A 27,579-nucleotide genomic window follows, 5' to 3' on the forward strand; every position below is an offset into this window, starting at 1 on the left:
TAACATAATTAAAATTGTATCGAATAAATAAAAAACGTGTTAAAAGCAAATTAAAATAAATGTTGAACAGTTTAATAGAAGCAAAAAATATAAAATGACACTAAAAATAAGATGGGAATTAAAAGGAATTAATAAAAATTTAAAAAACCAAATAGATTAAATAAAGAAAAAATTAAAATTAAATTTTAAATAGGGGGAAGTTATTACAAGTTTAATAAAAATTTAATCAGAGGAAAATAAATGTAATTAGCAGAATAGAGATACAAGAATAAAAAGTTTGAATTCGCAGAATAAATTTCTATGTAAAAATTTCCCTTAATTCACATATTCTTTTGCAAGCGTAAGAATATTATGCATTATTCTCGAGATCTAGCATGTATTTTTAAGTCGTATGCTTTTTTGGAATATCGTTTTGCTTGTTTCCTTTGTTTATTCTCATTCATCAATATTGCATGCATCGTGACTTATAAATAATATCTCTTTAAGTATACATTAGGCACTAAAATGGACGGGACTGTTTGCTCGGATTCGCTTCCTTCGAGTATTGCTTTACGTCTTAAGGACACTTCTGAGAGCTTTAAGTACACTTTATTATAATCTACGTGATATTTATTTTACGCGTGTTATTTACAGGCTGTCTCAGAGAAAGAGAGAGAGAAAGGGAGAGATAGTTCTTTATTATTATTATTATTATTAAATAAAACCTTTTTATCCGAATATTATTTGATACTCGAATATTATCTTCCGTAATTCTTAGAATTCTTAAATTTAGAATTTTTTAATCTCTTATATAGATTCTTAACATTCCGAATCTATAGCTTGTCGAATCTTTAGAATCATTGAACTTCTAAATCTTCGAATTCTCGAATTTTAGAATATCGTCATTGGTCCCTTGGATTCAAGTAAAAGAATTACGATCTTTTTAAAATGTAAATTATTTAGAAAACATTCGTGCATGCAATGAATATACTCTTTCTCTAAGACACTCCATATTATACATTACTCAGAAAGCTCGAAACAAAACGTTGACTTTGAAGTTTCAACGCAATGCCAAGTTTTCAAATCCACTTGATCGATAATCCTCTATTGGCAAACATGCCGTCGAAAATTGTATCGTAAAAACGTTTATTTTATTAATCTTAGAATCATTGTCTACGTGATTTTTTACAAATATTGAATTAAAAGGACTTTACAGAAATTTTTTAATCAAATTCCAAAAGATCTAAAATTTAATTTTACAATATATATATATATATATATAAATTTTCCTTTCTGTCTATTTTTTTGTAACAATGAAACAGCGAGGACTAGAAGACGCGATGATCGTTTCACGTCAACGACTTGGCTGTTCATTGAGCCATCTGCATTCAGTCGAAAATCTTCGCAATGGTGAATCACATTTTTGGAAGACTAGGCTATGCAAATGGCTCGATATATGGAAAAATTTACATTTGCAAATTCGTAGGTAAAAAAAATTATATAAGAACAAAAAATTTATAATTTAATAGATTAATTATAAATTTAACTTTAGAAAAAGAGTAAAAGAAAGGATACTATTTTATTCTTATTACTTTTCTTTCGTGTAGGACGAAATCTGCTCTTTCGAAAAGCAGTTTCCACATATCGAAATTCACTCGCATTACCTAATTACGGTTTACCTCCACCCGATTAAATCAATCTCTCCTCTGGTGGAGGCTTCATTACATTATCCATCTCCACTCTTGGATTGCTGAACTCCTGAGCACTTGGACTGTATGTGCCACGTGTTGCACGTTTTTTCCTTGCCATCATAAAAAGCGCTACAAGAGACACGATGGCAATTAGGAGGAGACAGCCCACGATCGGGCCTACGATTACCACTATGTCAAGGGCTTGGCCGCTTAAATAATTATATTCCAGCTGAAAAATATAAATTATGTATATATTTGTTATGGATATATGTACATAAAAATAAATAATTTATATAAATAAACTTCGTTATGTACATTATATGTATATTTAATATATTTATTTGTTTATATAATATATATACATATATACACATATTATATATGTAATTGTTTTTAATATTTAAAAGCTATATTTTGTATAGAGAATAATAATATTGTACATATTTTATGCATTCTTATTGAATCACTGGCGAATTAGTTAATTTCATAACTTGTGCATATGATCTAAATCTTCTTCAAATTTTATTTTACCTCTGTACAATTTCGTCCCGTGTAATTAGGAGCGCATCGACATATGTATTCGCTATCGTCACCACATTCGCATGTGCCACCGTTGTGGCAGAAATCCTAAATCAAATATTAAAACAAAGATTATTCACATTATAGTAATTGAGAAGAAATTAAACACGTGCGAATAATTATTATAATTTCTTTGGTTTTAATTTTAATTATCATAACTTTAATGAGGACTCGTAAAATTTTATTTTTTTATTAAGCTTTTCCAAATTTCTAATATATACTATATATATATAATAGTTTATTTATTAGATTTTATACTAAATTATTTTTTGCAATTTCTTTTCCATCTTTTGTTATTTATCAATGGCGCTATTTTACGTTTTAATTTTCTCGGCAAAAAATTAAAGGACTCACATCCTGGCATGGATTCGCCATGCCGCAATTGTAGCCGCAATAGCCGTCGTCGCAGATGCACTGATAGATACCAGGTAGATTCTCGCATTTACCGTGCCCACAATCGATCTCTAAATCCTGACATTCATTCACATCGACGGAACAATTAATTCCGGAGTATCCAGTACCTTGGCAATCGCACACATACTTGTTCACTCCGTCGTAGCACTTGCCGTCATTCTGGCAAGGTCCGTTGCCCTCAGAATCCACCGCGCAGTCATCGATATTGGTCTCGCAGTATGTACCAGTATAACCGGCAAGGCAAACGCATTTCGGCGCCTATTTCATGTAATAATAATTGCAGAATGATTAAACGATACAAAAGAACTCCTAAGAGATGAAACTTGGATCACAATTCCAAATGCAAATTATAAAATCTAAGAATTTAAAGATGTTCGAGATTTCTAAAACTTATAGGTTTAAAATTTTTAGTCCAGAAACTTTTATTTTTATAATTTACTGTTGTCCTCTCGAAACTTCCAAATAAGGATCTAATAGAAAATTTAATTAGGTATATAATAAAATAACAAAAAAATATTTTCAAATTATACTCCTTAGAATATCAAAATATAAAAACGCAGAAAAGGAAGAGAGATATACCTTATATGGGATGAGGAACTCGCATCTGCCTCCGTTTTGGCACTTCGTGTGGAAACAGTAGGGCGTGTCACAGGTCGGGCCGTCGTAGCCGGGTGCGCAGTTGCAGGTGAAGTTGTTACCGGTCTTTGGATTCGGTTCGTCTAAGCAGGACGTGGTTGCTCCGCTCTTACATGGCTCGTTCTTGCAGGTAATTAGCCGGAAGCTTTCGCATAGTTCACCGGTGAATTGATCAGGGCACTCACACCTGAACGAGCCTGGTAGATTTACGCATACGCCCTCGTGTTTACACGGACCGAGCGTTACGCACTCGTTGATGTCGCTATCGCATCTGTAATCAGATAAGAAAGGAAATTGATAAGAGAGAGTCATAATCCCTTCTTAATTGTTACAGAATACGCAGTTTCATGGAATTTATCTTTGTTTTGTTGTGATATGTATAGCTATAGATATAGTTGTGATATGCGCGTGACTTTCTGATATGATAAGTTGATAAAAATGATTCAGAAATTTTTTGTAAATGTCCCCTATATACAAAATGTATGACTTTTCTGTATCAACTGACATTCGATCATGTTAATCAATTATAAATATTTGCTGATGTTAAATACTTAATACTTAAATTTGATTATCAATTATTATTTATTAATTATCGTTAATGTCTTTTTTATAATTATTAGTTACAAACACACACACACACGCACGCACGCACGCACGCACGCACGCACGCACGCACACACACACACAATTAATTTATAAAATTATAAAAAATTATTCATTAAAATATTAATGATATCGATATTTTATTTAATAATTTTATATATATATGTATAATAATAACAAAATAATTTAAAGAAAAGAGAATACTTACAGCCATCCCTGCCATCCGTTCTTGCACACGCAGGTATAATTGGCGATACCATCGACACAAGTTGCGCCGTTTTGGCATTTGTTATCGATGCACTCGTCGATATTAATAGAACAGTCGTCCTCGGCATAACCTGCCGGACATTCGCACACGTAACTATTGCCCTTATCAAAGCAATAACCGTTGTTTTGGCAATCCGTGTCGAAACACAATTGACAACCGATGCTGTCGCGATGAGTGGCGTTATCGTTACTCTGCAATTCCAGGTACTCCAACGGGGTGAAATTCGCATTCTGATAAACTTCTTCGTAGGTGAAATAGTGCAACAATATGCTACCGATACGTACTTCACCGAGACAACCCTTAAATGGTTCTCCTATGCATGTAAAGAAAAGAATAATTTTCTGATTTCAAGAAAAAAATATTAAACATTTTTTTAAAGCAACTAAAAAAAGGGAGAATCAATTCTACGCGGAGACGATTAAAAGTTTTAAAATGAAAACAATAAGGATTGAATTTCTCGAATTTTCAGAGCCGAGTGGAATTAGGGATTAAAAGTTCGGAGTTTATGTATTTCCATTTTAAAAATGATACGAAATAAACTGTGATATTAATTTAATATTTGTTGCATACAACGTGTAATAACGTTAATTTAAAGCTAATTAAAATTCTTTAGTATATAAAATTTTATACGCACCGGATATCATACTATGTGGGGGCATGGTAGTCGTCAGCCTATGCTCATAATCCACGCTATTGCCCTCAATTCCGTTTCTACTCTCAGGTCTGGATCCAACAGTAAGATAAGTATCCTTGTCGGACAAAGCACTGGAGGAAATTCCACCGAGGGTGACTGTTCCTGTCACCAGTAGATCGTACCACAGTTGGAAGCTAAAGTTGAGACTCACGTGAGACTGCTCTTCAGTAGGATTGACGTAACCGCACACCACGGAATTGTTGTTCAGTTTGATGAACAATGAAGTCCAGTTTCCGTCAGGTTGGTTCTTACCAAAAGAGACATTATTATGATTTTCTAAATCGAGCCGCCAGGATACAGTGACGTTGTCTTTGAAGACGGACACGGTGAAATGTTGGTCACCCATGTGAGGCGCTATGTGAAGTAGCGTGCCACCGGTATTGGATCGGTAGGTGATCTCGATGATGTCAAGTGGTAGATCACTGACAGTATCTGTAACGCGACCGTACGTATACGTGAAGACAGTGGAAACACCGTCAAAGGTCGCATTAGCGATGCACTCGTAACCGTCATCAAGGTTCTGGCAACGTGACCCCGCCGGACAGTCTTGCAACTGACAGAATTCCATCTCTTGGCAAGTTTTGCCAGTGTAACCCCGTGGGCACTGACACCAGAAGTCGTTCCACGTGACATGACATGTGCCATTGTGATTGCAGGGACTGCTCACACACACATCATCCGACACCACGCCCTCGAGGATTTTTTCAGAATCGAAGGAGACATTACCGAATTGAATAAGTGCAGGAATGTCCTGTGCCTAAGAGAAAATAAGAGTTATATATAAATCTAAAAGTATATTGTACATGTAATTATTGTTAATATGAAAAAAGATTCTAATCACCTTTAACGGGAAAAATTCCACGACCATCGTTCTCGTACCGTTTGATATCTGCACATCTTGGATAATGCCTTTGAAATTAATTTGTGGAGTTTGTTGTACTTCCATTTGTCTGCTATCAACTTGGCGAATATATCGTGATGACTGTGGTAGTCCTCCCAAATAGAAAACGGTAACATTTAGGTCACCTGTAGCACTGATGGTTTTGCGGAAGTATTCAGTACCGTTGATTTTCACTTGAACAAGAGTGACATTTCTCGCTACTTGGATCAGATGGTTGTTTCCATCATTGAGCTTTACACCACCGACGGTGTAAGCTTCCGTGCCGTTAAATTGAATCCTCACACGCAATTCTCCGCCTTCTAATTGTGCCGCTATGTAGGTCTTCTCTTGAGACTTCTGATCGACTTGGGAATCTGGTTCTGTGCCCAGATAGAAGATATCACCGTAACTCTCCCGCGTGCGAATAAACATGGAGATATCAACGACCGAGCTGACAGTACGCCTGGCCGCGTCGCTGACCCTTACGGTCACGTAACCATTCGTGATATTCTCGTAGCCAAAGGTGGCTGCTGTCATGTTGTACTGGCATGTGTGACCGAGGTAAGGACGCTCGCACTTGCAATAGAAGTCGCGCCAACGATCAGTACAGTGACCGCCGTTTTTACAAGGGTTTGGTGAGCACTGAGCCTCGCGAGGACAGCCCGGTTCCACATCCTCCATGTACACAGTTTTTGATGTGGTACCGGAGTAGACCTGAGATAAAGTTTGAAATCATGAAATGTTGCATGTATAAATTATTATGAAGATACCACAATTGATTTTAAGAATTTGGCAAATAAAAAAATTGTTATTATGTAGATTGGCAATAAAAATTAATAAGTTAAAAGCAAAAGAGTTTAAAATTTTCTGATTAATTTATTATTAATCAAAATAGATCAAAATAAATCGAGATTAATAAAAGATCAACGTACCCATTCGCCGTTGATGATAACGTCTTCCATGCAGCCGACAAAGAAAGTAAACGAAGGTAAGCGGGACAATCTTCTCAAGAAGCTCAAGGAGCTGATGTGACTCCCGCCCACAAAAGTCGTAGGGAAAGATGTGTGATTCGATGAATTGGAACCTTCATTGGGACTGATGGGATAGATAGTTTGTTCCTCATTGGCGGAAAGAACGAGATGAGTCGCGTTGATCGCTACAAAGGCTTTTTGCCAATTGGAATCGTTGAGTCCACTACCAACGAAGACTCCATCCCATTTATTTAATATACTAGAATGTATATTGAGTTTGCCGTTCACCAACTGGAGAATATAAATGGTCACACCCCTACCGATAGCTAGCAGACCATTTGGTAAAGTAGTTCTGAAGCGAAATTGGATATCATAGCCCTCGTCGCGCGTAGTGTTCACCAAGACATACGAACTGCCGCTTAGAGACATTGTCGTCACCTGTGAATTTATCGAGTAATAACACTCTTAAGATGTTTATTAAATTGCTTGTACAAGCGGGACACGTTTACGCACCTTCTTCCGCCAGAAGCGCTTCGGGAAAAAGTTAACGTGTGCGATAAGGCATAATTAAGCGTGAATAATAAATTCTTTTGCATTCAATGACTAATGATTGTTAATTACTCGAAATTTTTTCAAGTATGATAAAAATAGAAAAGTTTTGTGAACAAAGCAAAAATTGTATTGGATATTAAAAAATCTGTTAGTTAAAAATGAGTTATAAAACGATGATTTGTGTGTGAAACGCGGAATGTTTTTAATTATTCAAAATTATATTAAAATTGTTTAAAAAATGCTTAATAAGATGAAACATAATTACATATACTTACATAATCGCAAACTTCACCGTGGTAGCCGTTGGGACACGTGCAGTTGAACTTGTGGATGGTCTCATCGACTAGGTAGGGCCAACAAGTGCCTCCATTTTGACAGGCATTGCTCTGACAGCCCATTAACTTTACCGAGCAATTTTTGCCACCGTATTCTGGTTCACAAGTGCAAAAATAATCGGCTTTACCATCTGTGCACACTCCATGCTCGCAGGGACTGTATCTTTTGCATTCGTCAATCTCGTGCTGGCAGTGATCTCCTTCGTAGCCTTCATCACAATCGCAAGTGTAGCCACCGATACGATCCATACAAGTACCTGGACCACAGGGATTGCTGTCACATTCGTTGATATTCACCTCACAATTCTTGCCGGTGACACCTTGGACGCAGAGGCACTCATACCTATTAAGATTTCAAGAACTTATTCCTTTGATATCCGATAAAAAATGTAAAAAGTATTCCGAAAATCACAGATTTCAAGTCATCTTTTTAATGCGTTACGCATTTTATGGAACGTGAAATATTTCTGAATAAAATTTTGAAATAAAATAAGATCTATACGCAAAATCATGATGAAATTAATGAAAAAATGAAGGAAATAATATCTAAATTTTTAAGAAAGTGAGAAAAACTGGGAATTAGCTGAAAGATTCATTTAAAGGCTTACCCGCTGGCATTGGTGTAATTGAATTCCTGAGTAAAGATCGCAGGTAAATTCAGGGCCTCGCTCTTGTAAAGATTTTTGTTTGACCGCTCGAGACAAGTGCCATTATATTGACATGGCGAACTCTCGCACTCGTTCACATCTATTTCGCAGTTCTTACCAGTGTAGCCGGTATAGCATTGGCATTTGTAACTTTTGATGTCGTCCAGACACAGTCCACCATTTACACACGGTCGCGGCAAACATTCGTCGATATTATTCTCGCAATGTAGACCCTTAAAAATCGGAATTAAAAAAATTTTAAGTTATAAATAAACAATTAAATTTAATAAAACTCTTATTTTTTAAATTTAAATGATATGTAAAAATAAATAAAAATATTGAATTAAATATTATTAGACACAACAATTAAAGAAATTAAATTAACTTACTTTTAAAAATTATTTTCCACAAGTTAAATATTTAATACATTAAATTAAATAAAAAGACTGAATGTAAAAAGTAATTAGAATCACAAAATAGCTGTGTGCATTCAAAAAAAGGTTCTATTGATAATAACAAGCATAGCAAATTAATTTCTTAATTTATTAAAAGGAGCTTTACCTCAAAACCAGTATCGCTGCAATCGCAAGTGTAAGCATTTATGCCATCGATACATTTTCCTTGATTCATGCAAGGTGACGAATCGCATTCGTCGACGTTGATCTCGCAATTAACACCAAGAAAACCCACCGGGCACACGCACGTGTACGATGCTATACCATTGACGCATTGTGCCCCGTTGTGGCACGGGTTGCTGTCGCACTCGTTCACGTCTACCTCGCAAGTTTTACCAGTATAACCAGGTTGACATAGACATTGGAACATGTTGATACCATCGAGGCACGTAGCATTATTCTTGCAAGGACCGCACAAACATTCATCGATGTTGATGTCACAATGATCGCCGGAAAAGCCTGGCCGGCAGAAGCAGTTGTAGCTACCCTCAGTATTAATGCAGATCCCGTTGTTGCATAGAGAATTGCCGTGCAACTCACATTCGTTCACATCAAGATCGCAATACTGACCTGCGGATGATATTTAAAAATTCAATTTTTGCAAAAGAAAGTGTTTGAAATATTATATTTTTCTGATAATACAAACAAGTTAAAAGTTTCTTTTTTTGAAAAATACAAATGCATATCTTTATTTCAATCAAAAAGATAAAACTGTATGACTAAATTAATATAATAGTACATTAAAATTAAAGGACAATACAATTTTTTTCGCGACCGTTCGGAAATCGTTTTATTGTATCTACATTTTCTTACGTAGTTTTTTTTCATGAAAACTAAAAAAATATAATAATAACGCTACACACAAGGAAAAATTGGTACATGTGCATATGTGGGTGTGTGTGTGTGTGTGTGTGTGTGTGTAAAATAAAGTTAATAAAATCCTTATTTACATCGTTACGAAATTGCTGTTATGCTCTATTCATTTAAAAACTAATTCAGAAAGTTGCCCAACTCTTTGATTTTGTGAGTCATCTATAATTGTTTAAAATAATACTTGCCTTGAAAGCCTTCTGTACATTTGCAATCGAAACCGTGATCACCGAGATCGATGCACGTGCTATTGTTGTTGCACGGTTTCGTCGCACAATGATCCACAATCAGTGTGCAATTGGGATCTCTGTAGCCTTCGCGGCATTTGCATTCGTAATCAGCGATACCATCAACGCAAATCTTGTCATCTGGACACACCACGTCTATGCAATCATCGATATTCACGTCGCACACCTTGAATCACATCGTATTAAATTTAGTTAAATTTACTTTACATTTTCGCATCCAAATTTCTCAATAAAATATATAATATAAATTCTGTACATTTTATAAATCAAAATTACGATACCTTGCCCTCAAAGCCATGTGGACATTCGCAAACGAATTCTCTCTTTGATCTTGGCATCAGCATACAGGTACCATTGTTTTGACAAGGATTTACGACGCATGCATCATATTCCCGTTCGCAATTATCACCCACGAAATCTCTAGTGCAGTTGCAGGTGTATCCATTAACACGGTCGATACAAGTACCACCATTCTGGCATGGCTGTGATAGGCATTCGTCTACATCGATCTGGCAATTCTTCCCTGCAAAAACATTTAGTTTTCTCTTAAGAAAATTCTAAGTCTAATTCTACAATGTGCTCTTTGTTTCCTGTTTCTTGCTGTTTGTCTCTGTTTGTCTCTTGCCTTTTTGATCAAGAAAGCAAGAGATAAACAGCAAGAAACAGGAAACAAAGAGCACATTGTAGAATTAGCCTTAATGTATCGGAAAACCGATATTATTAAAAATTAAAATTAAAAATAACTAAAAATATTTTTTTCATTTACGGTAAATTATAAATAGAAATTAAAGTTGCTTTGTTGAAAAAATAAAAATGTATGAAAAAGACAATTGTAATCAAGATAATTATAGAGACTATAAAAATTATTAATAGAGGAAGAGAACATTTTGTAAGTTGGTATAAAATAAATGACTTTTCATTTACGTAAAAATGTCAATATTAGGATAATTTTACAATATCGGAGCAAATATTGTTAAACTTAATCGTGATTAATTTTTACCTCTCCATTCAGACAAGCAGGTGCAGTTGAAACCATCTTTGCCGCTGATACAAGTGCCACCGTTGGCGCAAGGATTGCTGGCGCAATAGTTGACAGTGCAATTAGGCGGATTACCCATAAAACCGGGATTACAGACACACTGAGGCCCATGGGCGTCCTCCACGCAGATGCTGTTAGGCGGACAGGCTGCGTTTTCGCATAGACCTCTCAGTTCGCAATGTCGACCGGTGAATCCTGGGAGGCACTCACAGTGGTAAGTGCCCACGTCGTCGATGCACTTACCGCCATTAGCACAGGGTTCGGTTAAGCACTCGTTCAGATTAAGCTCGCAATTCTGACCCTCGAAGCCTGTCGGACAGTGGCAGATATAGGCGCCGTAATAATCATAGCATATGCCGTTATTCAAGCACGGATTCGCCTCACATTCGTCGATGTCTTCGTCACAGTTGAGACCCTCATAGCTGAAGAGAAGAGAAATGAAATGTATTATAAATAGAAAAATCTAGAAGAATTTGTGCAGCATTATTTTCGCGAAAATTAATGGAATAAAGTAGCAAGTTGAGCAATGCCAAGACATGTTATATATTATATGCAATTTATATATATTATATGTTATATAGTATATGAATTGCAATTTTGTTTTAAAGTCTATAATTTCAGCTATACTTAAAGAGACTCACCCAGTTCTATCGCATCTGCATGTATAATTATTGATCCCGTCGATGCAGATGCCACCGTTTTTGCACGGATTCGGAGCACATTCATTGATATTAGTTTCACACTTCTTTCCAGTCCAACCAGACTGACACTGGCACTTGTACTCGCTGTCTGTTAGCGCCATGCAAATGCCGTCGTTTCTACACGGATTCTGCTCGCACAATCGTACTCCCAGTTGAGATTCGCAGAAGCTGCCAGTAAAACCGGGCTTGCAGCTACAACTGAAATCACCGCGTACATCTTCGCTGCAGGTGCCACCGTTGCGGCAAGGTGCACTCTTACAGGGTGGGCCTGAGAAAAAAATTCGTTTTTTTATCAAAAGTATTTTTTTGGATACAAAGTCGACGAAAGAAAAAATGGGGCGATATTAATTGCAATGGCATTGATTAATCGCATGCAGAAGTGTAAAAGATCTTTTTTTAAATTATATTCTCATTTTTTTACAATTATATCTGTGTAACAATAAATATAATTATAAATTGTAATTACGTTATTATAAATCTAAAAATTATAAATAAATTTAATTATTTACAAAATTATTAAATATAGACAGAAAAAAAATAAAACTATTAAAAACAAATTGATTATTAATAATAAACGATTTACAAAATAAGTATTAGTTTTTATATTTAGTTTGAGTGAAATGTACGAGGGTGGATCAAATATAAACGAGAATTCTTTTATTATTATTGGACGAGAATAAAAATCTGAAGAAAACAAATTATTTTTCTATATAGTTCCCTGCTACGTTAATACATTTTTGCTAGCGGACGTACTCATCCGCATCATCCTCGAACTCTCCCAATTTTAGCGGCCCAAATAAATGATAAACGCATTGGGACAAATCTTTCTATAGGATTATTATTTGTTTGGACCCCTGAAAGAAGAATTGGGAGGACAATATGAATCATGGACGATGCGGGTGTAGAGGAATTCGTGCGCAATTGACTGCAGACACAACCGACTACTTTTTATGAAAACGGGATCGCCAAACTACCTATCCGCTGGCAAAAATGTATTAATGTAGCAGGGAACTATGTAGAAAAATAATTTGTTTTCTTCAGATTTTTATCCTCGTCTAATAAATAATAATAAAAAAATTCTCGTTTATATTTGATCCACCCTCATAATTATCGACATTTGCTTTTTTTACAAATACGATAATATTCGTATGTTTAAGCAATTTTTCGCAAAGCAACTTATTTTGCTTAACTTCGAGGCAATTTTTCTGGCAAATAGTATTGTTTAAAGAAAAAAAGCAACACGTATCTAAAATAATTGAGCGAGCATGATTTTTTGAAGCAAATGTTTGAATGTTAGACAAAAAGCATTTCTATAAATTTCTATAAATTGATTCAAAGCAAAACAAATCTACATTTACGATGTATGTATGTCATGTACGAACTAGTGGGGAAGGACGATACAGAGTTCATACCCTATTTATCGCAGCAGTGTAATTACATTAGATTCTAATCTCTTACGAGGAAAAATGTGTTAATATTAAATATCCTAATACAGTAAAAATATATAACAAATTACTCCCTTGAATTGAACTGAATTTTCAATTTATAGACATATATGTAATTATTTGCCGGTACGACAGAGTTTGAAAAACATAATACTGTAATATCTAATTCATGTTTCAACATTCCGTGTATATAAAGTTTTTCATTAATATCTTAATTTGATTTTGCATTATTTTCATGAAATGTTTTCGTGAAACTAGGAATAAATCTACGACAGGACGATATCTTCTCGTCACGACGCAGGCGTAATTATATGATGTAACATTGCCGTTTAACGCGCGCGTCGAGTATGAATCCGTTCGCCCCACATATGCCGTAAACGCCGCGTATTCAAGGTATCGACGAGGTCTACCATTGTCAATTTGGCAGTTGTTGCCGGAATATCGGGCGTAACAGTGGCACTCGTAGCGATCCTGTCGCGACACGCATTTACCATGCATCATGCATGGCTCATGGTGACAGAAATCCATAGTGGCCATTGTGGCGGAAGTGACCCCTGTGCCGAGGCCGCTCGTTCCACCTGAAAATTTTTTATTTTTCACAAAACTCGCATGCAATGAGTGCACTTTACTCAGAAGAAACACGTGCAACGCTACTTTATTTAAAATACTTTTCTTTTTCTCTTGCCTTCTTCTTCTTCTTCCCTGTTGTAATCTAGTTTTGTATAAAGATAATGTAAAAGATTTACAGAACAAATGTCACGATAAATCATTCCCAAAGAAAGAGAAAAAATTGGTTGGTGCAAAATCCTTTCTTGTTTCAATTCCGAGACGAAACTAAAAGTACATGCTGCATTTAATACTTATAAATAATTAATATATTGTAAAATATCAAAAATGAGATAGATCAAATAAAAAAAAGTATTAGGCATGATAAAATAAAAAGAATAATCAAAATTAAAATTATTTAAAAAATTTATGTGTTTTTCTAATTTATATTCGCTAATCTCTAAATTTTTCACGTTGATATAGTGATATCTAATCTGCTGTTATCACTCGATAATTGCTTAACAACTTGTCTAATTATTATATCTAGGAACATTTTGTTTACAATGAGCACGGTATCGATCTACTGTTGTAATATTATCGCTCGATGACTTAACTAATTGTAACTCTGGCTTAAGAGTGTTCTACTATTATTTGTAGGTATATAATAGCAACTATATTAACTATCTCCCATATCATATGTGATAATTCAACGCTTATCGGTGCAAGAATATTCTACGATAACTTAGAGAAAAAAATTATTATGTAAAAGAATTATGGATTTTTTCTTACATCCTTTGATATCCAACGGGCAGGGTCCGAAAATGGCTCCATTATTAATACTGTTGTTGAAGAGAATCCCAGGCCCTTGCAAGATACAACCTCTGAATCCTTCGCCGACTATGAGCGAACTGTTCACATCATAGTCAGGAAGCGTTAGGATGGCGGAATTGTAAGTCGCATTCGCAACCATCTAAAGAAAATGTTTCTTATATATCTATTTTATATTTTATATTATTAAGATTGATTTTGCACATCTCGATTTTTACTCATAAATATTTAAAATCTATTAAGTTAATTGTTTACATTAATAAATCTGAAGTAATAAATTTTTTTCAATAAATTACGACTTGTAACAGTGATTATTACGAATATAGATTCTTAATTCTTTGAATATTACAAATATATATCTATAATGTAGGAAACAAATATTTCAATTTTAATGTTTTAATTAAAACATTCTTGAAAAAAATTTGAGGCTATAATTATTGTCACACTATGTCGATTAAATTTATATTAATATTTAATAGCTGCTCTTTATATATATATATATACATATAATCTAATTTTTCATTTGTATTCAACAGAAGTTTTACAAAATTTATTTGATATTTTTGGAATTGATTTAAGGTAAATAAAATAGAATATTATTGTATTTTCGATATATGTATTATTATGTATATAAATATATTGTAAAAAATTTAATTCAATATTCTGTAATTATATATTAATCAATATTTACCTGAGTGTGACCCGCGGCATTTAGGGTGAGGTTGCCGAGTCTAAAAAGCAAGTTGACGCTGTGCCAGACGTTGTTGAGTAGCCTGGCGTTTAGCCTGGCTCGATATCTCTGCTGATCGACGACAGCCACAAAGAGCAGTCCCTCGGGTGTCACCTCGAGACTGATCGAATTGTCATCGTACTTCTGTAGAAATAGTCGACCGGGATCGCACGTGCGAAAGCTGAGGCCACTGTGACGGTGCACCGATACGAAGGAGCTCAATTTCAGGAACGCCGAGCCGTTGAAATAAGCCTCGCGAGGATGCTCCTCGTAATTTTGATGTTTGGGATTCTGGGGCGCTTCGTGAGTTAGAGCCAACAAAGTGGCCAGAACTGTAATAGAGATAAAACTCCGTTATAGGAAGTTTGATGATGAGTTTTCAAATTCTAGCAATAATGTTCACTTAGCGTTACAGTATTCGCAGATTTCATGGCTTTTTTGGATCATATAGTTCATCGATCCTGATGTGGTCATCACGAATATAGATTCTTAATTCTTGGAATATTATAAATAAACATAATGTAAGAAAGAATATTTTAATCTTAATATTTTAATAAAAAAATCCAATAGAAGTTTTTTCTCACGCTTTTATATGAGAACGAATTCTTCATATCGCGATTTGCTTGTAATTTCAGTTATTTTCATAATCTTCTAAACAGATGGAGCAAATTAGAGAGGAGAGAGAGAGGAGGATAAAAAAAAAGAGAAGAGAGACTACTTTATTATTTCACTCTAATTTTTATTATCGGTAACAGCCGCGATATATTATGAGATATAGGTGCTGACACATGCATTATCAATGACAGTGTTTAATCTTTAGTTGCTTGTACCGCAAACAATCGATGGACAAGCTTTTTAACATTTTTATAGCATTAGTTTTTGTTTTAGCTAATTTTTAACATTAAAATAAAATAAAATAAAGGATTATTTCGATTGTTTTGGATATTTTTTATTAGACTCGTTTATATTGATTTCATTTCATTTAAATTTGATTAAATAAAGTAAGTGTGTTCAGCTTCTTTATAGATATATTAAATCCTTTTAACTCCTAATATTTGTTATTGGTCGATAAAGCCACTCACTCAAGTCACTCTCCGAAACGAACTCAGCATTTATGAGCAAGATTGCCTACGAGAAAAGAAAACGATTTATCACCGCAAGCATACACGTCGTGTTACATAACGCCTCTCTCTGCGTGCCATTATCTCCAAGGATGAACTATGATTTTGTCATGAGCGCTTACGCGTGAGAAAGAACTTGTTCGTGTTCAGTCATATGTATACTTTACATATGTGGTCCCTAAGATGTCGTTGATTCTTGATTGTGAATATCTACGTTCTTGTAAATCAATGCATTTCATAGATCCTTGACACAAAAAAATCTTTATATATTCTATGTATATTCTACTATAGAATATTTAGAATTGTGATATCAGAATTCCAGAATGATCATATCTTTGATGCTATAAAGATTCTAGATTTTAGTAAAATTACATCCTAGATAGTACAGTTTTGCGGATCCTTTCGTGCAATTTCTGATTCAGAATTTAGATCTTAAAAGCATCCATTCTCGTAAATGTCGGATGATGCCAATACTCGGATCTTCACTATCGGAGTTACAATCCTTTTTTATTCTCGTCAAAGAAGATGCAAAAAGATTTTCACCATACTACGCGAGCATATTCTCTTTTCTTCCGAAAAGGACAGCCAGTCATCTTGCAACTTTACAACGCCACGTGCGAATAGAAGTCATGCATTATTTATCGGTCGGTTGCCATCAATCTTACTCGTTGTAAGTATAGAGCACTCAATCGCAGATTTTGAGATATACCGTAAAACAAAATTGTAGAACATTGACAAATGAGGATTTATTATCATAAACTAAGAAATGTCAAGGTTATTAAATAAGAGCTACAGAAGCAAGGGGGGGATTAGGATATTATTATAAATTCATCAATTTTCAAATTTAATCTATCTATGATTTTAAATCTAAAGGTTTAATTACAAGATCATAAATTTACGAATTTATGGAAAAGAAGGTATTTCTTTGTAGAGTTGATGAGAAAAAATAGAAAAAAATAAATTGTAATTAAAATATTTCCATGTTAGTCATTATGAAATTAAAGTTAATTTTTCTAAAACAAGGATTTCAATAGAAATTAATTTTATTTGGCAACTCGAGTTTTGTTGAATATTTTAATGCAATTCTTAAACAAAATTTTGATTAAAACAAAATTTAATCAACGGATATTCTAAAAGATATTAGATCATGGATAATTGGATCTCAGAAACTGCAGTCTCCTGATTTCAATTGAAAATCTGTCGGATCATAAGAAATCAAATCCAAAATTTAAAGAGACGTAGAATCAAGGAGCTATGATATTGTAAATCTATACGATCAATCATCTCAAAGACTCTCATATACTATAATTATTATACTTCATAAATTTAAAAAGTGATTCTTAATTATTCAAGTAATCGTATTAGCTAGAGAATTCTGGTAAATATTAGCTGTCAATTGGTAAGCATATCTCGCGCGAGTTTTTCTGCGATATACAGATACGTGACACACCCGAGAAACTCACATACATACTTGCGTGTCCCGCATGCGAAATGTGTAAAACATGTAAACATAAACGGAGATCCATAATTGGAATTGCTTCAATGACGGAATTACCGGAAGTTGATCTTCCTGTATGGGACAAACGATGACGCGTCCGCTGTGTGGGGATTGCGGATAATTAGATCCGAGAAACTGTAGATTCGCAATTTCTATTAGAAATCTATCGGATCAGAAGAAATAAAATTCATGAAGACGTAGAATCAAGAAATTATGATATCGTAAGTATACGGTTTCGTAGATTCAAGATCCACTCAAATACCTTTGTATGACTATTTACATTTCATAAATTTAAAAATTAATTCTTAATGTGTGATTCAAGCAAATCTTTTGATTCGTATATATCTATCTCCGTAAATTCGATTTTATCGCATTTAGAAAAGAAAACAGACAGTTGACAATTATTAATTTCTTACTGCTTACTTCTACTTCTATGTGCGTTCACCTTTATTCTGAACATCATCAAGTATAAACTGCGCGCTCAGCAGTTGAAAATGGAATGATTAATCCGTTACTCTCATTACCCTATTTTTATTTAATGCGATTGACGATTTGAGATACATTATATGGTAGAAAGCCATGGAAATAACGTAACGGCTTTCATCGTGGATCGGGGGAATCACCGTGGAGAACCGAAAATGCGCGAGTCCTGATTGGATGTATCGCGTTCATGACGAATTGCACACTAATGCAGTCCATTCGGAACGATTTGGAGAATTGCCGTTAGAAAGCATAACAACTTGCATGCATCATCCGTAAGGATACCACGGACGTATCCTTACGGGACACCTGCGAGACGACCGCAATCGCCTGGGAAAGTATGCCGCGCGTTTCAAGAATATCAAAAAAGAAATACGTCTACAATGAAAATAGAATGATTAATCCGTTAGTCGACTAATACCATTGAGTTGTCAGTTAATATGTAACCGGTCTCTTTTTCATCTATGTCTAAAAAAAAAAAACACTTGGTAACTGGTTTAATCTTGACAGTTAGGTTCGGTAATTTTGTGCTCAATGAGCTGATATTATATCGTCTATTTAAGAATCGAGTTTGTAGAGCGAGCAATTTAATTGCTCATGTCCTTTAAATTAAAAGATGCATAACGACGTAAAAGATTCGCGCTGCAATTAATGGATCAGTGAAGCGAAGATTTACTTATTAATCATTCTACGATTCAACATAATGGACATATATATAATTTTTTAAGCCACATAAAAGTTTACAAATCTAAAAAAACCTTTTTTTTGCTTTCTGTAAGTTATTGAATATATAATATTTAAGCTTTGGTTGCGTAAACGCTGCTTCTTTCTCAAATTAATCAACAAGCAACCCTAACAGCACAGATCTCCAAGGGACGTTCCAAAGAACATTCAGAGGATATCCCTATGTCCTAAGAACGTTCGCCAGAATAAACTGTGCTATTAAGGAATATATGTAATAGAAATGCTGTATCGCCGCCATATTATTTGAATTTCCATATTAATCAATGCAAAATAATATTGCAACACAAATTAGAAACATGAGGTTTAATTGAAACTTTGTTTTACGAATTTTTCAATTCCAGAAGTGTTTATACATATTCATAGATAAACAATCTTTACACACGATGACAAGTAAACGCAATCATAAATAAATCATAAATCACGCCTTTTGGTCGACAGAATTTTTCATGAAGGTACGATATGCTCTCCCTGGCACAGAGTACAATCCACTTTCTCTCCGAGTAGCTTGTCTCTTCTTCATTCTTTCAATTTAGAACATACAAAGCAGAGAGATATTCTTTACTATTTCATTGGCTTTACTATCAAGTATGGCGTGACCAAATAACTTGAAATGTATTATAATTATACTTTAAGTAATATATGTATGTATATATATGTATGTACATATGCGTGTATATGAAAATATCCATTGATATCATGAAAATATCCATTGATAAATTACTCGAGCGCGTCCTCCAATTTTTTAATTTAACTTAGCCTAATTGAGACTTCGACACGCTGTCTCGAACTGCAATATTTCCCGCGCAATGCAACAAAGAGTATTATGCCTCGGTTCGACGAAGGCGTGGCAATTGTGAGTCAGTCGAGTCGTACAACGATCAGCTCTGTAGGTGAATACCGACGAGTTCTGGAGTGTGCTACAGAACTACAGAAAGTCCTATAGAACGATTTGATGAGGTTAGTTTTACGAAACCATTACGAAGGTGTCGAGGATGAGACTGAGGAAGGAAATTTCTATGAGCCACTTCCACTTCGTTAATAAAAACCGATAATTCACTTGATGTACGAAACGAATTAATTTTTGGCAATTTATGACAAATTTTAATAGAATTTTAATTGAAAGGTAATCTACATAAACATAATTTCTCGACACAATTCTTCACGTAATCGAAACATTGGAAATAAAATAAACAAAATCTTAGGATTATGAATGCAAATACTGATGAATATTAAATTAACAGAGAGTTAATCATTTCTACGAAATAATTTCTTGGACAATATTTAATGAAATGTTCTTGATAAAACGCTTTGTTCACGAGAAATGAGTATTGATCTCGGGGGAAAGAAAGGAGAGGCAAACAGAACCGCAACTAGAACAGAACTATTGCACGTGGCTATGGCCGAGTTCGTGTTGCAGAGCTTTCGGTTCACTGACACGTGGGAATTCAACGATCGCGTTATACGTGACGGACGCGAATAAGGAGGTCCCTTTGTCTATTGCAAAATATACTCCCTGCAGGTATCACTGTAATAAGACTTTGATTCTCCACGTGAGACAGAAATATTTTCTCAGAATTCTTATTAAGGTCAAAAATTTTCAAGTTATTATTAATGTATCGCCGTAATGTATCTTCATAATTTATAAAAAAATTATATTTTGTGTGTGTGTGTGTGTGTGTGTGTGTGTGTGTGTGTAATTTGTGCATCCTATTAATTTTATATCAATGTATGTAAAATATGTACATTGAAAGCTGATCAGTAAATTATAAATGAGAATTATTGTATAATTTAAAAGATACAACAGCTACTTGTTATTTGTGAAAATAAAACTATCTGATTATTATTGATCCTGCATGTGTGGAAGTTAATTTCCGAGGTAGAGAAAAGTTTATTATCCGTATTGTAAGAAATCAGCTTTTCCCGTGAGAAGCGAGAGGCAAAAAGATGACGACGCATATACGCTGTCTACGGGAATTATGCACGACAGTGCATCGCAATGTAAGTTGCAGTTAACTAATAACAAGCCCGAGAGAAGGGAGCAACGCCGACGAACTTTCTACGTCTGCATTATTAAAAATCATTGACGCCTTTATTAAACTAGTACAATTGTTGTGTATATTTAGCAATGCATAGAGGGAAAATCTGATTTTTAAGGAAGATGCAAAGAAAGATAAATATATTTATACACATAAATATTAATATTATAAATATAAATTAAAAAATGTTATAAATACGAAAATATTATCAAAGTATTTAAAATTAAATTACGATATTTAAATATGTCTGATATTGTCAAACGAAAAATTTCAAAGGAGGAAAAATATATCAATGTCATTTAAAAAATTTTCTTTTACGCTGTTTGAATGGACACATTATTATTTTCTTTTTTGATATAATTATGGCGTTTTCTTCTAACGCAAGGCCAAGGAGTTACAATAGAAAAAACGGCAGGATGCAATGAGCGAGAGTACCGCAACCTCACAACCTGGCGCATAATGACGGATAACTGCACAACAGAATTGCATTCTGTCGACGACGATGAATACAGTGTTCCGCCTTAGAAACGCCAACGCCTCCCTCTCGCTTTCCCACATATTTTGCATACGGAGTGGATGCATATATCGCGTGATTTGACCCTTTCTTTATCACTTTTTGTTATCCCGCTTTCTTGTTACTCTCTCTTTCCCTGATTCTTCCTTCATTATTTTTACGTTTCATTACGCACACCGCACACTTAATTTTAAATGTTGGGATTTCCTTCCATTTTAAACCGTAGATTGCGGAATCTCCAGGGCAAGTCGCGCGACCCGTATGTCTGACGTACGTAATATCGATCGCCTTTAAATCTCATTGTAATATCGCGTTCCGCTCGACAACGTCGTAGAACGAGAGTCCAGCCCGAGGCTTTCTCGCCAAGTAACGAAAAAAAAATCGCTCGATTTAATTATCCGAGTGCAATTATCGCGGAAGCGCAATCTCCGCAGCTCGAAAGTTCGATGATTAGATCGACGACATGTGACTCTCAAAGGCCGACGAGAGTGCATTAGACACGATATATGCCACGCACCAGAAGCCCATTTTTGTGCCATCTATGTGGCTCTTCTTCCTAATTTTATCGTATCACATGTCTCTAAAATCTTCTTAAATTTAACAACACGTAATAATTCCGTAAATATAAATTTGATAAAAAATCGTATTGTTATGATCTTGAGTTTTATAAATAATAATTGAATAATTTTTTTAAAAATAAAAGAAAAAATTATATTAAAAATAATCTAAAAAATAATCTTAATTTTGACTCGGTAACCTACATTTACTGTCTATTATTTAAACTGTTATATAGTTAATAAAACTTTTTTACTTTTAATTTTAAGATATCAAAACGTACTAGGTAAGGTGAATGTAGCTGGAAGCCACATCGGTGCATCAACGCGAATCCCTCGCTTCACGCTCAGGTGCGTGCCTTGAACAACGCACATATGCACACATGCATAAAGCTGTGTAGGAAGAGAGGCGTATTATAACAACGTTGCGTTGTTACTTGATGGCCAGGCGAAACCGCCGTTAACCGTTTTTCGTTTCAAGCATCGTAAGCGTAAGAGGAGCCGCCTACATTTTGTGTTAGGTGCAACGACGTAATCTCGTTGAAAGATTCTAAAGGGTTAAAAGAGACCTAGAAGGTTCGTGGAAAAACAAAGAAGTATACCTTAAGAGTGAAGAAAATAGACTTTCACGACGACGTGGAATTTCTGAAATTTTACTGTGATTCACTTTATGATAGATTTTTCTTTAATAGAAAATATACGATAAAATAAATAATGGAGTTATAGAATATACAAAATGAATACATTCTTCTTGATGCAATTTTTTTCGGGATGCGACGTTCGCAAAGATAATTGAAATTTACAATTAGCCTAACTTTTGAAAAATTACTTATTCCGTTTTTTGTGCCGTTACGTAAATAATCATGTGATCATCTCAATAAGCATTATCTAATTTCCGTAAATTCCTTTATCTAGGATAGTACAGAATTACATGAATACGATGCATTTTATGAGTGTGTCGTGAGCGATATAACAGCTAGCGTTTCCAATATAGCCACACACTGTTAAATCTATAATGCCAAATTTAACTTAACGTGAATCGCCACTGCTCCTACTCAATAATATCGTTATTTTATACTAAAACAATGGTTGAAACAATATTTGACACTATATAGTGTCAAATTGACATGATATAGTGTCAAATTTAACTATCGTTTTGGTAAAAAATAACGATATTATAGTGGCGACTCACGTTAGATTAAATTTGACACTATAGATTTAACAGTGCATATTGCGAGGCATCCGCGGGATAAAATTTGCGATCGTATTAAACATGCATAATCGTCTTCGCTAAAATTGGATTCGGTTGAACGAGACATATTATTTTCGGTGCGAATCGCGCCCGTTTTACATCAAGCCACGAAGAGAATATCTGGAATAAACGGAAGTCAATTCGGGCGTCGAGGCTCCTTTCACATCCCGAGCTATCGGGATTCAACGCTAATTAGCACGTCAATGTGTTCGTCATCCTTTAGCCATTCAACCCACTGACAATTCTCGGAAAATCGATCTCCCACAGGAGACTATTCAGCGGAGATGGTCCTTGTTAGCATTTATATCACATGCGAAACGCGAATTGTTTCGTCAAACGTCCATTATACATTTCTGGCTTATTTATATCTTGTCACTTCTATTTATTCCCTGATGAATTAAAAAATTCAGAAACAATCGAGGTAGACATTTCAAGCGTATTATTTTACAGTTGGAGTCTTTTTTGTAACAATTTAGAGAATTTCTCTTGATTTCGATAAAATTATAAATTGAGATTAATTTTCTCCGATATTTTTCATACAAATAGAGAGATTCCACGGTCAATTCCGGAAATTTATTTTCCTCTTCCAGCTCCTGGAACCATTTAGGATCCTACGGATTCTGATCTCGGTACATATTCTATTATCGCCATCAATCATCATTTATCTCATTTCCTCTCGCAGATTCGCAGATATCTCACGTCGATTTAACTTTCCAACGAGATACTTCCCCCGCGAATCTTCGTAATTGGCATGAAACGCTAAAACGTGATTTAGCGAACCAGCACGGCGCGATTTCGCTTATCATATGTATATGTGTAGCGATCATAAATGCGATTTCGTGCCGTATCGGGAGCTCATGTGGAACGAGCATACAATTGTCGCGACATTCCACGGTCAAGCGTATTTTTTTTTTTTTTGTAATCCTTGCATTCCCATGGCGTTACGCTGTGAAATACGACTTTTGTTGTAAATCGCGACATGCATCAGTCTTGATGAACAAAAACGATAAATCACTGCCTATCTTTCTATTCCATGCGAAATTCCTTTCTCGAATTGATCCGTAAGAACCAAACAGGATGTATGATATCAACGCAATCTGTACTCGATCCTAATAAGATCGATTCCACTTGTTATTACTGTCGAAGAACTTGTCGAAGAACTTGAAGAGCGAGAAGAAATACACGACAACGGCGATGAGTCGCAACCGCCGCGACTTTACGCAACTTTATGCGATGGCTCGTACATCGATAGGAAACGTATACACGCAAGCACACACATATCTACATTATTTGTGCCTTCAACGGGATTATACTTATATATCGGATAGATTACGGGAAATCCACGTTCGCTCCTAAGTGGTAGACGCAATGATAACATAAGCGCTATGAAAGTATTCCGATACTATATGAATGACTTGCGTAATAGAGAGTCATTATAGTTATCAGAAAGTATCTCGTCTGGTATTAAAAAATTGTATTCTTTCTTTTTCTCTATTGAGATAATTGAGATATTGATACATTTATAACATTAATATGAGAAATAAGAAAGTTTTGTAAGTAAACTGTAAAGAGTTAAAAAAAGAAAAGTTATATAGAAATTTAGTGTTGTTTTTTGTGTTCTTTAAATTAAATAATCTTTAAAAAAAAAGAAAAAGTTTATTCCTTATAAATCTTTATACAAATTTTTCAAATTATTGCATATGTAAAATAATATTATTTAAAATAAATGTTATTCCTATGGAATAAACAATTTTGAATCATTAACAGGAATGACATTTAACTCTTCTTAAATTTACTGATAAATCTTTTTTTAATGAAGAGTTCCCGAAAAAGTCTGGAGATTTTTATGAAAATTCGCAAAAAAATATCGCAGCAATAATATTAATTTCGAAAAAGTTTAGATTACAAAGTTATATATCAGTAACTGTATTCACCGGCCAATGACGTTTTTACGTTTAACACTGTGATGTACCTTAGCTTTACGATTCATAAAAGTTATATGTTTTGTTTGATGCTCTTTGAAGGTGAAATGACACTAAAGCAACTTTGTAAAATTCCAAAGGAATCATTAATTAACTTATTTAATAAAAAGAAGAAAAGAAGGGAATAAAAAAATTTTATATGATATAATAACTAATACTTTATAATTAATTAAATAATAATAGATCGCACTTAAATATTATACAAATACTATCTTTGATATATAATTTCAATTATTTTGTATATGTTTATCTATCACCATACGTATAATTAATCTTCAATTTAAACTTCTCCAAAAGCAAAGTCGTCGTCTCGAGATTCTTAAAAAAAATTGTCTCTTGACATTTAATATAAAGTTCCCAGCACAGTTTGTATATTGACAGAGAAGTCATTTTTCAAATCTCGCTCAATATATTTCCAACACGTCAAGAAAAGATAAAGCGATAGATACAAAAAACGTTATTTTAGTTTGGAATTTTATCTATTCTTTTAGTTTTTTTTATCTTAAAGCTCGCTATAAATGTTTAAAAAGATTTCTAATTTACCTCGTATATATAACGAAAATATTTATCATGCCGCGTGTTGAAAGTATGAAAAAATTATCGCACGTGGATTGCACTTGGCCACCAATGACTCAGCTGTATTATGATACATACGAAATATTTGCGGAAGGAATAGCTTTCTAAATAGTATTATATGTCATAAAAGAAAAGCACTTATTCGACAATTTTAAATAATTTGTGTACATAAGGTATATATTCTGTATATATAAAACGTTAATTTCCTATAATTAAAGGAAAATAATGAAAGGTGAGAGGCATTCTCACAATAAAAATAAGTTCATGAAAAATCGACAAAGTAAAATTATCAAGATACGCAAGTTTTTCGTCGATGCATTCATCAAAAATAACTATAATTAGTCAGGCTTTTTTGATAGCGTTATCTCGGCGGAAAATACATTTTTCTTGTGACTTTATTCAAGAATTTTAACTACAATATATGAGATTCGAATTAGGGCCCCGAAAGAGGGTCTGTTAATTGTCAAAATTGGCCACTCAAGCGAGTCCTCGGGACCTGTGAAATATCTTTCTTAGAAAAAATACTGGACCCCAGGAGTTCTGGCGCCATTCATAAGAGACCATGTGACCCTTGTTACAACTGTCTTCACAAAATCCCATACTGCATTCTTAGTTGAAGAAAATATTTTGCGGTATAAGTTTTATTTATATGTTTTTAACTTACATTTTTAAAAAATTATATTTTTTCGAAGAATTTTTTAATTAAAAGTCGTTTTGTTTGTAAAGTAATTGTCGTAGTTAAATTTTTTAACGTAAAAAATAACTTGAAAAATAATATATGATATCTAGGATCTAATTTTTAAATGTATGTATTTCTAGAAATTATAAACACAAATTAACAATTAAAAATTGCTTTCCGATGTGAAGTATGAAATAATCGCGCGTTTTATTTGAATTCACTCACCAGTCGGAACACGCATCGGAATTTATTTTTCGCATTTGAATTTCGCGCGAGTGAACGGAGCGTAATATTACGCCACGCTGAGCCGGTTCTGTAATTTAACGCCGGTATCGTGTACATTCGTGCGAATGCAACTTTCATTCGATTCGCTGCATTTTTCTGCTGGGACATCCCACGAGTGCGCTTTCGCGGTCAGTCGAATAGAAAGATTTTCTTTTTGATAGAGAATTTGAGCTATCGAAATTTGTTGATTTTACACACACACACACACACACACACACACACACACACACACATATATTTGTGTGTATGCTTGCAGTATATCAAAGAATTAAAAAATAATATAAACATAATTTTAATAATAAATGTATAAGAAGAAAATATACATGGAAAAAAAAATTCGTCTAAAATCCCAAATTATTCTTTAGATCATTCGTTAATATGAAGAATCCATATATCGTTAAAGACAACCTATGTATGTTGGATTACGTTGTATAATAACTATTATTAGTATACAAAGGTTTCAATAGTGACATATAAAAAAAACGTTTTAGATAAAATATTTTATTTTATCAGAAGTTTCATTATCGGACGCGAACAATGCATACTCGTGTAGAAGCTTCCAAAGAGCTCTCTATGTTCGCAAGTTCCTCTAAAAATGTGAAATGCAATAAAAACATAGATTGACAAGTACACCCGCAGCAGAAACGAGTTTAATACACTCGAAATATTTTGCGTCCGCAGCGAATTATCTGCGAAATTATTTGCGACGCCTCGTTGTCGTCGTGTCGAGTGTTGGTGTGCTCGATA

General features: G+C 34.2%; 1 protein-coding gene across 1 annotated transcript in view; it reads right to left on the minus strand.

Moving 5' to 3' along the window:
* Window positions 1–1,592: 1,592 nt before the first annotated feature.
* The window catches only part of crb (cell polarity complex component crumbs), a 30,789-nt gene continuing 4,802 nt past the window's right edge, over window positions 1,593–27,579 (minus strand). Inside the window, exons 2-19 of the mRNA XM_018454511.1 lie at window positions 15,073–15,443; window positions 14,343–14,523; window positions 13,418–13,585; window positions 11,503–11,830; window positions 10,823–11,283; window positions 10,104–10,345; window positions 9,763–9,988; window positions 8,811–9,274; window positions 8,211–8,482; window positions 7,543–7,945; window positions 6,677–7,153; window positions 5,706–6,458; window positions 4,805–5,621; window positions 4,111–4,483; window positions 3,243–3,570; window positions 2,604–2,921; window positions 2,202–2,297; window positions 1,593–1,899 (exon numbers count right to left, since the gene is read on the minus strand). Of these exons, the coding sequence (XP_018310013.1) occupies window positions 1,669–1,899; window positions 2,202–2,297; window positions 2,604–2,921; window positions 3,243–3,570; window positions 4,111–4,483; window positions 4,805–5,621; window positions 5,706–6,458; window positions 6,677–7,153; window positions 7,543–7,945; window positions 8,211–8,482; window positions 8,811–9,274; window positions 9,763–9,988; window positions 10,104–10,345; window positions 10,823–11,283; window positions 11,503–11,830; window positions 13,418–13,585; window positions 14,343–14,523; window positions 15,073–15,443 (6,509 nt within the window). The 3' untranslated portion in view covers window positions 1,593–1,668. The remainder of the gene's footprint in view (window positions 1,900–2,201; window positions 2,298–2,603; window positions 2,922–3,242; window positions 3,571–4,110; window positions 4,484–4,804; window positions 5,622–5,705; window positions 6,459–6,676; window positions 7,154–7,542; window positions 7,946–8,210; window positions 8,483–8,810; window positions 9,275–9,762; window positions 9,989–10,103; window positions 10,346–10,822; window positions 11,284–11,502; window positions 11,831–13,417; window positions 13,586–14,342; window positions 14,524–15,072; window positions 15,444–27,579) is intronic.

Source organism: Mycetomoellerius zeteki, unplaced genomic scaffold, assembly GCF_001594055.1.
Source record: "Mycetomoellerius zeteki isolate Tzet28-1 unplaced genomic scaffold, Tzet1.0 scaffold433, whole genome shotgun sequence".
NCBI lineage: Eukaryota > Metazoa > Arthropoda > Insecta > Hymenoptera > Formicidae > Mycetomoellerius > Mycetomoellerius zeteki.